This window comes from Microcaecilia unicolor, chromosome 8 (genome assembly GCF_901765095.1).
Source record: "Microcaecilia unicolor chromosome 8, aMicUni1.1, whole genome shotgun sequence".
NCBI classification, from domain to species: Eukaryota; Metazoa; Chordata; class Amphibia; order Gymnophiona; family Siphonopidae; genus Microcaecilia; species Microcaecilia unicolor.
The window spans coordinates 38,590,006-38,602,503 of record NC_044038.1 but is presented as its reverse complement, the minus strand read 5'-3'; the positions used below and the strand labels follow the sequence as shown (position 1 = coordinate 38,602,503).

General features: G+C 43.4%; 1 protein-coding gene across 1 annotated transcript in view; it reads left to right on the top strand.

Moving 5' to 3' along the window:
* Positions 1-10,956, top strand: part of CIITA (class II major histocompatibility complex transactivator) — an 85,318-nt gene extending 74,362 nt beyond the window's left edge. The window contains exons 17-21 of the mRNA XM_030213347.1: positions 2,066-2,149; positions 4,150-4,233; positions 6,657-6,740; positions 8,757-8,867; positions 10,318-10,956. Of these exons, the coding sequence (XP_030069207.1) occupies positions 2,066-2,149; positions 4,150-4,233; positions 6,657-6,740; positions 8,757-8,829 (325 nt within the window). The 3' untranslated portion in view covers positions 8,830-8,867; positions 10,318-10,956. The remainder of the gene's footprint in view (positions 1-2,065; positions 2,150-4,149; positions 4,234-6,656; positions 6,741-8,756; positions 8,868-10,317) is intronic.
* The last annotated feature ends 1,542 nt before the right edge of the window (positions 10,957-12,498 follow it).

The window sequence follows — 12,498 nt, the reverse complement described above, 5'->3', positions numbered from 1 at the left end:
TTCTCCAGATTCGAGCTCCCCTCTGGGCTCCTCGGGATCGCCCCTTCTGGGTTCCACAGGGAGCCCCGTTCGAATCGCAGCAGCTGCAGGGCAAGGAGGCGTCATAGAGCTTGGCGGGGAGAGAGATGTTTCAATTTCCAGCGGGGAAACCGCTTCACCGGTTTCTCCCGCTATGGACTCCACATCACCACGTCGGGAAAGAGCGGGGAAGAAGCGCTCCAGGCCCACAGTTACTGGCGTGGACGTTCCAGAAGGTAGGGGATTCTTCCGAATCGTTCCCTTTCGTTTTGTATGCGGCATATTGTAATGAGGCAACTGGAAAAAACAAGTTTTAGCAACTGTAGAGCGGAGAACACCTCAAACGTTACCGCTCACGGCGCCATCTTGACACGCCCCCCATTACATTCTTGTCCCATGCTTTTTTAATGCCCTCTCATTCCAGAGTTTTCCTTCATTTGAAAGAGGCTGACCTGCACATTAATGCCACAGAGGTATTTAAAAGTCTGTATCATATTCCCTCTCTCCCACCTTCCTTCCAAAGCAAATATATTGAGAGCCTTAAGTCTGTCCCCATACACTTAATGACAGAGACCACTGGCCAGTTTAGTAGCCGCCCTCTGGACCGACTCCCATCCTGTTTATATCTTTTCTTAGGTGCGGTCTCCAGAATTGTACACATTATTCTAAGTGGGGCCTCAGCAGACTCATATAAGGGCACTATCACCTCTTTTTTTCCTGCTGGCCATTCCTCTCCCATTGCACCTGAACATCCTTCTGGCTTTGAGTACATAAGTACATAAGTATTGCCATACTGGGAAAGACCAAATGTCCATCAAACCCAGCATCCTGTTTCCAACAGTGGCCAATCCAGGTCACAAATACCTGGCAAGATCCCAAAAAAGTACAAAACATTCTATACTGCTTATCCCAGAAATAGTGGATTTTCCCCAAGTCCATTTAATAATGGTCTATGGACTTTTCCTTTAGGAAGCCGTCCAAACCTTTTTAAAACTCTGCTAAGTTAACCGCCTTTACCATATTCTCTAGCAACTATTTTCAGAGTTTAATTACACATTGAGTGAAGAAACATTTTCTCCGATTCGTTTTAAATTTACTACATTGTAGCTTCATCACATGCCCCCTAGTCCTAGTATTTTTGGAAAGCGTAAATAGACACTTCACATCTACCCGTTCAACTCCACTCATTATTATATAGACCTCTATCATATCTCCTCTCAGCCACCTTTTCTCCACCTTCTCTGTCACCTTTTCTACCTGTTTGGCCACCTTGAGATCATCAGTCACAATCACCCCCAAGTCTTGCTCTTCTTTCATACACTTCACCCCCTGTACTATATCTTTCCCTAACTGTATGACCCTGCATTTTCTTAGCATTAAATCTGAGTTGCCAACTGTTTGGACCATTCTTCAAGCTTCGCCAGATCCCTCTGCATGCTATCCACGCCCTCTATGGTGTCTACCCTATTACAAAGTTTGATATTTTCACAAAGAGACAAACCTTACCAGACAGTTTGCATGCAGAGATTGCTGTTACCTGTGTAAATGGATTTGAAAATAGTCCTTCACTGACTAAGGCTGAGATATATTTTCTGTTCCATATCTGTACCACACGGAGCTGCTTGTTCTGCCTTCCCAAGGTTTTATTCTGTTTTATGTATAAATCAGCGATAGCCAACCAATGAATCAAGAACCCTATGTGACTTCCTAGGGTCATAGATGTGATGCCAAGCCCACAGATTTGTCAACAAAACAAAAGCAACAGAATATGGTGCTCTAAATGCTATCAGCAAAGATTAGGAGTATTTTTTTAATTGTATTCTTATTTAATTGTATATGTTTTTGTTGTTCTTTTAATGTTTTATGTTTAACTGTTATTTTGAATGTTATGTTGTAATCCACCTCAGTTGAAGGCAGAATAAAAATAGATCAGCCATTTTTGGATGGAATCACAGAAGTTGATGTGTTTTTCTTTTGCACAACCTGGTTCTGCCTTTCAGAGATTAAAGTTGCTTATGTTCTAACCTAAGTTTTATTTCTGCAACAGCCTAGCCCAGAACAATATAACTGATGAAGGTGCAAAGAAGTTGATGAAAGGGCTTCCTTCCTTGTCTTCCTTACAGATCCTGTGGTGAGTTTCCTTTCGTGCCCTAATCCTTTATGGTACTGTTTTAGAGTAGAGTAACCTACGTAGGTTACTGACGTCAGACAGGGGCGGGCCCAGCAGGAGAAAGACGCGCCATCGAAGCTGGGCGAAGGCAGCCATCAGCTTTCTTCTTGCCCGTGCAGCGCCTTCGGACAGAGGAGAGAGGCGCTGCACGGGCCCGGTAAGAGGGAGGGGGGCCCGATGGAAGAGGGGAATGGCGGCGACGACCCCAAAAGGGGGCGGGGCACAGGACGGAGGATGTCGGGAGGCGGAGCTGAGGTGAGAGAGTAGTGAGGAAGGGAGGGGGGCAGGGGCTGCTCGAATTTTGCTTTTTCGGGGTGGGGGGAGCGGCGGAAAGTGGCGAGCAGCGGGGGGGGGGGGGCAAGGCCGTCCGTACAGGACGCTCCTGATGAGCGCCCTTGCCCCCTCCCGACCCTTTTTTTTTTATTTTTGTTTTGATTTGATTTGGGAGCCATGTGCTTGTGATTTGACTGTGTTTTGACTGTTTGTGGCATGCGCAGAGCAGCTAACATAACGCTTGGCTGCTCTGCGCATGATTTGGGGGCCGATTAACGATGTGTATTGTGATTCTTTGGTACATTGTACGTTTCAATACCGATCTCAGCATGTGTGACTTTTTTTTTTGGTGCATTTTTCGTTATTTTAAAATCGTTAGGGACTTTAACGATTTAGATTTTTTTACGTTTGGTTGCTGCATCTGCCTCTTAGTGCCTACCTGATTTCAGGAAATTATGTTGAATGAGGGACAGCCACACACTGTATTCAGCACTATTTATGTTGATATGTTCAGTAGACAGAGAAGTGATACAATTTACTGGTGGGAGTAGTGATGATTTTAGATGATTTTGCTTGGAAGGTTTTATGAATCTGTTTCTCACAATGTCAGTATGCCTTTGGCCCTAGATTAGAATGATCAGGGCTGCCAAGAGATGGTGGGCAAAATTCCCTGGACCCAGCCACCAAAGTGGGGCCCGGTGCCAGCAAGCTTCTTCCTGCCTGCCTGCTTCCGGGTCTGTCTCTCTCTTGCTCCTGTGACCCGGGTTATCGCATTAATGCAATCATCTGGGTCCCGGCACACAGGAGCAGGATACAACAGACCGAGGGAGGATTAGTCAGACACAGGAAGGTAAGGGGGCAGGTGAGGGCAGCGGCCCAAGTGTGAGGGAGCAGCGCGGCAGTGGCACAGGTGGGGGGGGGGGGTGGTCCTGTCCCCTGCCCGGCTGTGTCTCTTGGTGGCCATGAAACTTGACTGAGCCTGGGATCCCCTCTAGATAAAAGATTGTGAGCTCAAAGAAATTGTCTGTCCCTTTAATATCATTATGTCAAAAGCCTCACATATAAAGAATTATGATAGCTCAGAACTTAGTGACATTATCCCCCAGATTTATATAAGGTGCCCAAAGTTACATGCTCAACTTTGGACACATTTCCAACATACATGCGGAAATTGGATAATGAGCTCTGAACCACCAACAATTGGGTGCTAACAACCAATTATTAATATTAATCAGAACTCATTAAAATTTACACACACATCGGGCTGCTTGCTGGTACGGCATCTTACTTTTATTGAGCGTATCTGAAAATGGGGCGCTGTTGGGGGCATTCTGAAAAGTTGTGCATGGAATTATAAAATAATACCTAACCACGCCTAACTTGGGTGCTGGCATTTACACCGGGTTTCAGCAGGTGTTAATCCAGCACCCAAAAGTTAGGCACGGTATCTGCACTAAATGTTATTCTTTATAATGTGTGCCCTTTATAGAATAGTGCTTAGCACTGAATTTTTTCAGTGCCCAGGTTTGGGCGCCATTTACAGAATTCTGTCCTATATGTGCGTAACTTCATGGTTTGTCACACAGAGGGCTAGGAAATGTGCCTGTTATTAGGGGAGGAAAGTTCAAATCCTAATAGCAATGAAATATATTCTGGCTACATAGGTGTTTCTCTTTTCATTCCTGCAGTTTATACAATAATTATATATGTGATAGTGGAGCAGAAGACATTGCAGAAATACTTCCTGTTATGACATCATTAAAGGAACTGGCGTGAGTATAATCTAACACATGGTTCTTTTTTTGGTCTGTGTTTTGAAGATACAGCAATCTGGATTTTCTTCAGTATCAAATGTTAACAATTGCATTCCAGCACTGACCATCCAGAAGTGATGATGAGCAGTCATCCCAAATGAAAGACGCCCATGGGAAGTGTAGTAGTCTTTGACGATCTGCTTATAAAATTGCCAGCTCAGTTTTTGTGTTAACCATTAGTCACATGGTCACATGATTTATGTTGTCACGTTGGCATGTTGACCATGTTGTTTTTATTTCCCATTTTCTCACTGGGTTGACCCCATATTTCAGGATCTAAGAGGCATCTGTCTTGCAGCCCCATTGCAAAAACTTCAGGCACCATATAGTCACCATTCTACTACTACTACTTATCATTTCTAAAGCGCTACTAGACGTACGCAGCGCTGTACACTTGAACATGAAGAGAAAGTCCCTGCTTGACAGAGCTTACAATCTAATTAGGACAGACAAACAGGACAAACAAGAGATAAGGGAATATTAAAGTGAGGATGATAAAATAAGGGTTCTGAACAAGTGAATAAGGGTTAGGAGTTAAAAGCAGCATCAAAAAAGTGGGCTTTTAGCCTAGATTTGAAGACGGCCAGATATGGAGCTTGACGTCCCGGCTCAGGAAGTCTATTCCAGGCATATGGTGCAGCAAGATAAAAGGAACGGCTTCTGGAGTTAGCAGTGGAGGAGAAGGGTGCAGATAAGAGAGATTTACCCAGTGAACGGAATTCCCGGGGAGGAATGTAGGGAGAGATGAGAGTGGAGAGGTACTGAGGAGCTGCAGAGTGAATGCACTTATAGGTCAGGAGTTTGAACTGTATGCGGAAACGGATAGGAAGCCAGTGAAGTGAATTGAGGAGAGGGCTAATATGAGCATGGCGGAATATTAGTCGTGCAGCAGAATTTTGAACAGATTGAAGAGGAGAGAGATGGCTAAGTGGGAGACCTGTGAGAAGCAAGTTGCAGTAGTCTAAGCGGGAGGTGATAAGAGTGTGAATGAGGGTTCTGGTAGTGTGCTCAGCAAGGAAAGGGCGAATTTTGCTGATATTATAGAGGTTTTAGCAGCTGTTGAATATGTGCAGAGAAGGAGAGAGAGGAGTCGAAGATGACCCCAAGGTTACGAGCTGATGAGACAGGAAGGATGAGAGTGTTATCCACCGAAATAGAGAATGGGGGAGGAGGAGAGGCTGGTTTAGGGGGAAAGATGAGAAGCCTAGTCTTGGTCATGTTTAGTTTCAGGTGGCGCTGAGACATCCAGGCAGCAATGTCAGACAGGCAGGCTGATACTTTGGCCTGGATTTCAGCTGAGATTTCTGGTGTGGAGAGGTAGATCTGGGAGTCATCAGCGTAAAGATGATACTGAAAACCATGGGATGAGATCAGAGTACCAAGGGAAGAAGTATAGATGGAGAAAAGAAGAGGTCCCAGGACATATCCCTGAGGTACACCAACTGACAGTGGGATAGAAGTAGAGGAGGATCCACTAGAGTATACACTAAAGATACGTTGGGAGAGATAAGAAGAAAACCAGGAAAGAACAGAGCCCTGAAATCCAGTTAACGTATCCGGTTAAGTGCTGAATATCGGCACATAACTGGATAAGTGCTGACTCCGCCTCCGGAACACCCACAAACTATCTGGTTTCATCTTAGGCGCTAATCCCAGGATTCTATATATCACACCTTCGATTTTCATGTGGAAATCAAAGCATATTCTATAATAGTGCGCATAACCTAATTGGTTAACAAGCTAATGAACGCTGATAATTGGATGTTAACAAGCAATTATCAGCATTAATTAGAATTTACATGTACTACTTGCTAAGTGTATTTGTAACGTGGTGTGCGTAAATTCTAAGTCGCACAGTTGAAAAGTGGGTGTGGGCATGGAATGGGAGGGTCATGGATGTTTCTAAAATCTATGTGCGTTGTTATAGAGTACACCCACTGCGTGCATAATTTAGGCATCGGGAATTACACCAGGTTTTATTTGGCATAATTGGCCATGACTAAATTTAGTCATGTGGACCAGCGCTCGGTGTTTTCTATAAACTGTGTGGAAATTTAAGCCTATTCTATAAATTACGCCTAAATTAAGGTGTACTTTATAGAATACGCTTATGCGAATTTTATTTCGATGCCAATTTTTTTATGCTTGATCTAGTCCTAACAGGGTATATTCAGTGACACTACCTGGTTAAGTGCCACTGAATATGCTCAGTTAGCCCCAGATAGGCGACTTAAACTTCCAGAAGCCTCTCCTGCCTATTTATATCATTTTAAATATTAAGCTATAAGTACTTTTTAGCAACATGTAATGCCAAAATAATAATCGGTAAAGGTTGCAAGTTATATGCGCAAAACTAACAGATACAACGTATTTTTCTTCAGGCTGCAGTACAACAGAATAACTGACCATGGAGCCCAAAAGATCACTGACAGCTTAAAGAAATGTCCGCAAATTACGAGTGTATTGTAAGTCATTTTCATTTTAGATTTCAAGCATATCATACCGTAAAATAGAAAGTGGCCATCTCCATGCTTCTTTTAATATAGAAATGAAGGGAGATTTGTTGAAATAAAAAATATTTGCTTGACAAAATATTTTATTGCAGTACACCTCAACTCAGTCTTAGAAGGACAACTGGCCTAGTGGTTAGGGTGGTGGACTTTGGTCCTGGGGAACTGAGGAACTGAGTTCAATTCCCACTTCAGGCACAGGCAGCTCCTTGTGACTCTGGGCAAATCACTTAACCCTCCATTGCCCCATGTAAGCCGCATTGAGCCTGCCATGAGTGGGAAAGTGCGGGGTACAAATGTAACAACAACAACTAGTCAGTTGGATCCTGGCCAGTTAAATGCCCCATAACCATAACTCATAACATGTCCGACCATTACTTGCTGAAAATTCGTGGTTAGCAGACAGCCAGTTACACTGAGCGATATAACCGGCTATCCACCAATTTTCAGCAAATGTTTGGCAGCCATGTATGGCCACGTCAATATCTGGAATATCTTTGTTCAGATCCAACTTAACCAGCTAGCACTGAATATCAACTTGGCCGGTTAAGTTTGAACCAGCCAAAAATAAACTGAATATTCAGTGCTAGTCGCTGGAAATGGCCTGGCATTGAATAGGCGGGCTCAGTGCCAACCACAGGAGTTAGCCAGGCTAACTCCTGTGGTCTGAATATTGGACCCCACATGTTTATTTCAGTAGGATTTAGCACAGTAGAGTCCCGGATTATTTGTATTCAAATTTAAATCACTATTTGGCCGAATACGAATAATGTCTTTGGGGCACTATTCAGGGCCAAATCAAATCAAATATGAATATTCAATACAACCCTACTACAAACTACTTATGATACTTTGATAGTGCTGGGGAGGTGGGGTTAATATTTCTTGAGATAATTCCAATTGGGCTGAGAAGGAATTTTTGCAGTTCATGATAGATTTAGGAATTCAGCAAATTGTGAGTGTACCTATAGAAGGCGGAGAAATATGCTGGATTTGATTTTTATTTAAAAAGAGTGATTGGTGGATAGGATGAGTATTATTGTTCTTCCCATTCCATAAACAGACCATTTTCTGTTTAAATCCTTTTTATTATTATTAGCAGTATACTAGCAACTCTAACAGACCATCAGACATGATGTGGCTATTACAAACAATAATGAAACAGGATTGCAAATCCAAGCCTCTACATATAACAATCTAGCCTAATCCACAATAAGCCCTCCCCCTCCCCTCCCCTCCTCTTTTCCCCCCATAATTTACATATGCAGATTCCAGAATACCAAAAGGAATCAAGCAATTAACACTCTACTGCGAGCCAAAGGTGTCAAGAAACTTGGCTGCCACTTCAAACAGACCATTTGTTAATTACATTTTTATTTAATAAATGCGACCAAGAAATGCTAGTTCCAATGGTGCAGAGTTTTTAGGACTAGAAGGAATTTATTGGGACGTTCTGCTGTCCCTGAAATTAAAATGGGGGGGGGGGGGGTGGAGGAGGAAGTAACATAACAGGATGAGCTGGCTCCCTAAATTGTTTGTTCTATAATCCCTGAAAGTACATCACTGATCTACCCTGGTAACCCCCACCTGTTTTGGGGTGCAGTCCCCATGATGGATCTGCTGTTTGATCTGGTGGAAGTCATAATGGATTCCAAATGGCCTACTCTCAACCTTCAAGAGTTTTCTTATGCAGCTTCCACACAAGGTCGGCAGAAGGGTTTATTCGAATTCTGATTACCCAGTACTGCTTTCCACCACAACAACTGCTAGATTATTCAGGGTATCTACTTCTCTCTCTGTTAATAAAGAAAGATTTTCTTGTGTTTCCTCTGAGCCCTCGACTCTCTTTATTTCATATGCCCTGTGTAACCTTTAACGAGCAAAAACATTAATGGGAGTAGTAAAATAATGAAGGAACTACTTCCCTTTTCTTTTCTATTTTGCTAATTCTTGTTTTGGGTTTTTTTTCAGGATGTGGAATCCTGCAATTCCCCATGGGGTTCTAGAGCACCTTCAACAAAAGGATTCTAGAATCAAGTTTTAGATTCTCTTAGGAGAGGTTGTTCTCGGAAAATAGTGAAGGTAAATATTTAAAGTGTTTCATGTTTATAACTATTTCATTTCTAATTCAGAGTGTTTCACTGCACAAGATGCTTTGGAACCTGCTCCCCAAAGGGTCTTAATTCCGAGTCTATGAAAACAGGGCTGTTTGTGTATGATACAGTGCCAGTTCTCCACTTAACCTAAGTATCAGGGCACAGGACAGGTGCAGAAAGAATTTATGGATCTTTTATCAGGTTTGAAAACATCTGCTGGCCTGGAATATACTGTTACTTTTATGAATTACGGACAGGATCATCAAAGCATTTGCAGAGCTAGTATTTCTAATTATTCTGCTAGGTGGGATGTCATTGGTATATTCAGTGTATCAGCCCTGACCCTTTGGTACTCATTACCTAAACAATTATGTTTTGAGATGTCCCTACCAGCATTTAAAACAGGTTTAAAGACCTACTTATTCTCTAAGGGCCGCTTTTACTAAACCGTGCTAGCGATTCCCAGCGCAGCAAATGAGAGGAATCCCATATGGAATTGAATGGGCCTTCTCTCATTTGCTGCACGATTTATTAAAAGAGGCCCTGAAACTTTTGATATATGATACCTCTTTTGCAGAGAGGCACCAGGATCTCTGGTGGATGGGTAGGATCTGGGATGTAGAAAACAAACCCACTGATTTCTTTCCTTTCATCTTCCGTTTACTTAACATAGATGCTAGTTTGGGGAAAGGCAGTGTTGGTCCTACCATTAGGCCACCTGAGGCGGGGGGGCCTCAGGTGGCACTCTTCTGAGGCAGCATCACTCCCCGCCCTTTCTTCCCCAGCCCCCTTCCCTGAACTTACCTTTTTCTTTTCTTGTTTTTTAAAAGGCGGTGGCGACAGTGGGAGCAGCAATTTCCATAGGCTACCTGGCTGCCAGTCCCAGCCCCTTCTCTCCACTGCAGCCCGCCTCGCTGACATAACTTCCTGTTTCCTCAGAGACGGGCCGCAGTAGAGGAAGGGGCCGGGACCGGCGGCAGGGCAGCCTATGGGAATCGCTGCAGCCGCCTCAGACTTTTGAAAAACAAGAAAAGAAAAGGTAAATTCGGGGAAGGGAGTTGGGGAAGAAAGGGGGGAGATGTCAGATCGTGGCAGGGGGCGGCAGAGGAGGAGCTGGGGTGGCAGCTTATTCCTCACTTCAGGCAGCAGATTGTCTTGGGCCGTCCCTGGGGGAAAGGCCTGGAGAGCGGTGCCCCCTCAAATGCTCCAATTACTAGTGCTTAGTTGGCCCACCTCCCACCACAGTCAATATAACCTCTGCCCTTTGCCCGCAAAATCTAAAGCAGACAGGACAACAAGACACCATCCAGTTCAGCACCTTACTAGCTGGAGACTGAGGCTAGAAAGTTGCAAAATTGTAAAGAAATCAAGTCCTGTTTGCAAGTTTTAGCTAATAATGAAAGATTCTCAGGAGACTGTTTTTGTCACTGTTTCAGAAGGAAGAAAGAGACATGGAACCTTTTCGTCCTTCAATTTCATTTGCTGCTGGCTTTCTTTTATTAAGAAAGGAAGATAGAGAAATTACTACTTTTAAGTGGCCAATTTTCTTTGTGACACTGGCAACGAGATATGGCACGGGAGCGCCACTCTCTGAAGGCTCAGGACAGTTCTCCGCACTTCCTAACCAACTCTGCACAGAACAGAAGGAAAGGCTGCTTGCACTAAAGGAATTACACTGTATAGTACGGGTTTAATATTATTTTGCACTAACACTGTCTCTGCTGATTTGGGTTGAGGAACAGTAAAACACATGATAACAATAAGGTTAATCATCATCATATCGTATGGCTTTGCTTTTCATGACATGCTGTATTGAGACAGGGTAGGCCTTATGGTGTGTTATACTTGAAATCATGTCATTGTTGTTTATTTGGACAGTTTCCATTGTGAAATGTTTTTGTAGAAACATTTTCTGTGTACGGACCACTTCTAAAATTGCTACCATATTGCATCTTGAGAAAGCTGCAGATGTTTCTAGCAGCAAGAATGGAGATTAGGGATTTGCATGTATTCATTTTGTTAGCATGCCTTAAAAATATGCACCCCAGGATTCTATATAGCGCGACTGAAATTGCGTGCGCAAATCCGGTCATATTCTGGTTTTCCGCGTGCAATTTAATTACTTAACAAGCCAGTCAGCGCCGATAATTGCCACTTAACAAGCAATTATTGATACTAATTGGCATTAATTATCATTTCTGCGCACGACTTGCTAGGCGTATTCTGGTATAATGTGCGCTGCCGAAAGAGGGGTGTGGAATGGGTGGACCACGGGCATTCCGAAAATCTATGTGCACGGTTAAGTGAGGCACCTGTATTTACACCAAGGTTTATTTGGCATAAATGGGATGCACCAAGAGTTAGGCACAGGCATGGCTGCTAGGCGTATTCTATAAACCATACCTAAATCTGGGCGCGTTTTACAGAATACACCTAGGCGGCAGTATTGTCGGCACCCATTTTTCAGAAGCCATATGTAGAATCTAGTCCTTAGTGTGTAAAACCAATTTAAAGCATCTAAAGTTGATACAGATGCATTAACATTGTCTAATATGCATTAACACATTTTTATTTATAAAAAAAAATGTGAAACAAACTGAAATGAACTGACAATTTTTTTCTGTGTACAGAGCTGCAAAGATCCTGGTTTGAGTTGCCTAAACAGAAACATTCTCCCAATTGTTGATCATGGTCTCGCATTTGAAAAATACAGTACAATATTCTTCTCATTTACCATAACTATGAAGTAGGAGGGGGTAAAAGCTAGAAGGTCTACTGCAGTCTGTCTGCTAATTAATTTGTATTCCTGTGTCTGCCCTGCTGGGGTGTCCATGTAGCTCCATACCATTGCAACTGGAAATAAAAGTTAATATGCAAACTGAGAGTAAAACCAGGGCCAACTCATCCTGTATCTTTCCGCACAGAGTTATATGGGTACCCTATCCTCTCCCCAGCCTTTTAGTAGACTGCTGTTTGGATTTGGTTTGAGTTAGTCACCTTTCCAGAGCTGCCCTCAAGGTGACTTACAATCCAGGTACAATAGGTGACTTACAATTCACTGTACCTTTAATTGCCGAGGGCCAGACAACAACACTCGTTTTCATAATTTCTGCAATGGATAGCACACATTTGGCCCACGAAACCGGGATGATTTGACATATATTGGTTACCCTGCCAGTGGAGCTGTTTGTATCCCTCAGGAACTGTGGTAGAGTATCCCTGACTCTGTAAATCATCGTCTGTGGAAAACCTGCAGATATTCCACAAAAGAACTGATTCTTAAGAAGTATGAGCTTTTGTATCCTGCACAGAGTAGTTGTTTTGGGAGCAGAGGAGGATTAAGGCAAATGAGACAGAGCTTCATTTCAACTGAAAGAGGCCCGCCTTCTGTGCATATATGCCACAGCAGTATTTAAATGTCTCTATCATATCTCCCCTCTGAAGTGTGTCAGAAGTAGGAAGTGAACTCACGTCACGTTCCTATGGAAACCAATGTGGCTGGTCTGAAGACAGCTTTTTGAGTGTACTCCTTAGCAGCAGGTTTGAGGCAATGTCTGCATGGCTGGCTTCACTGTACCATCCAGCCATATCCAAGGGGCATAGGATGTACCAGGGGC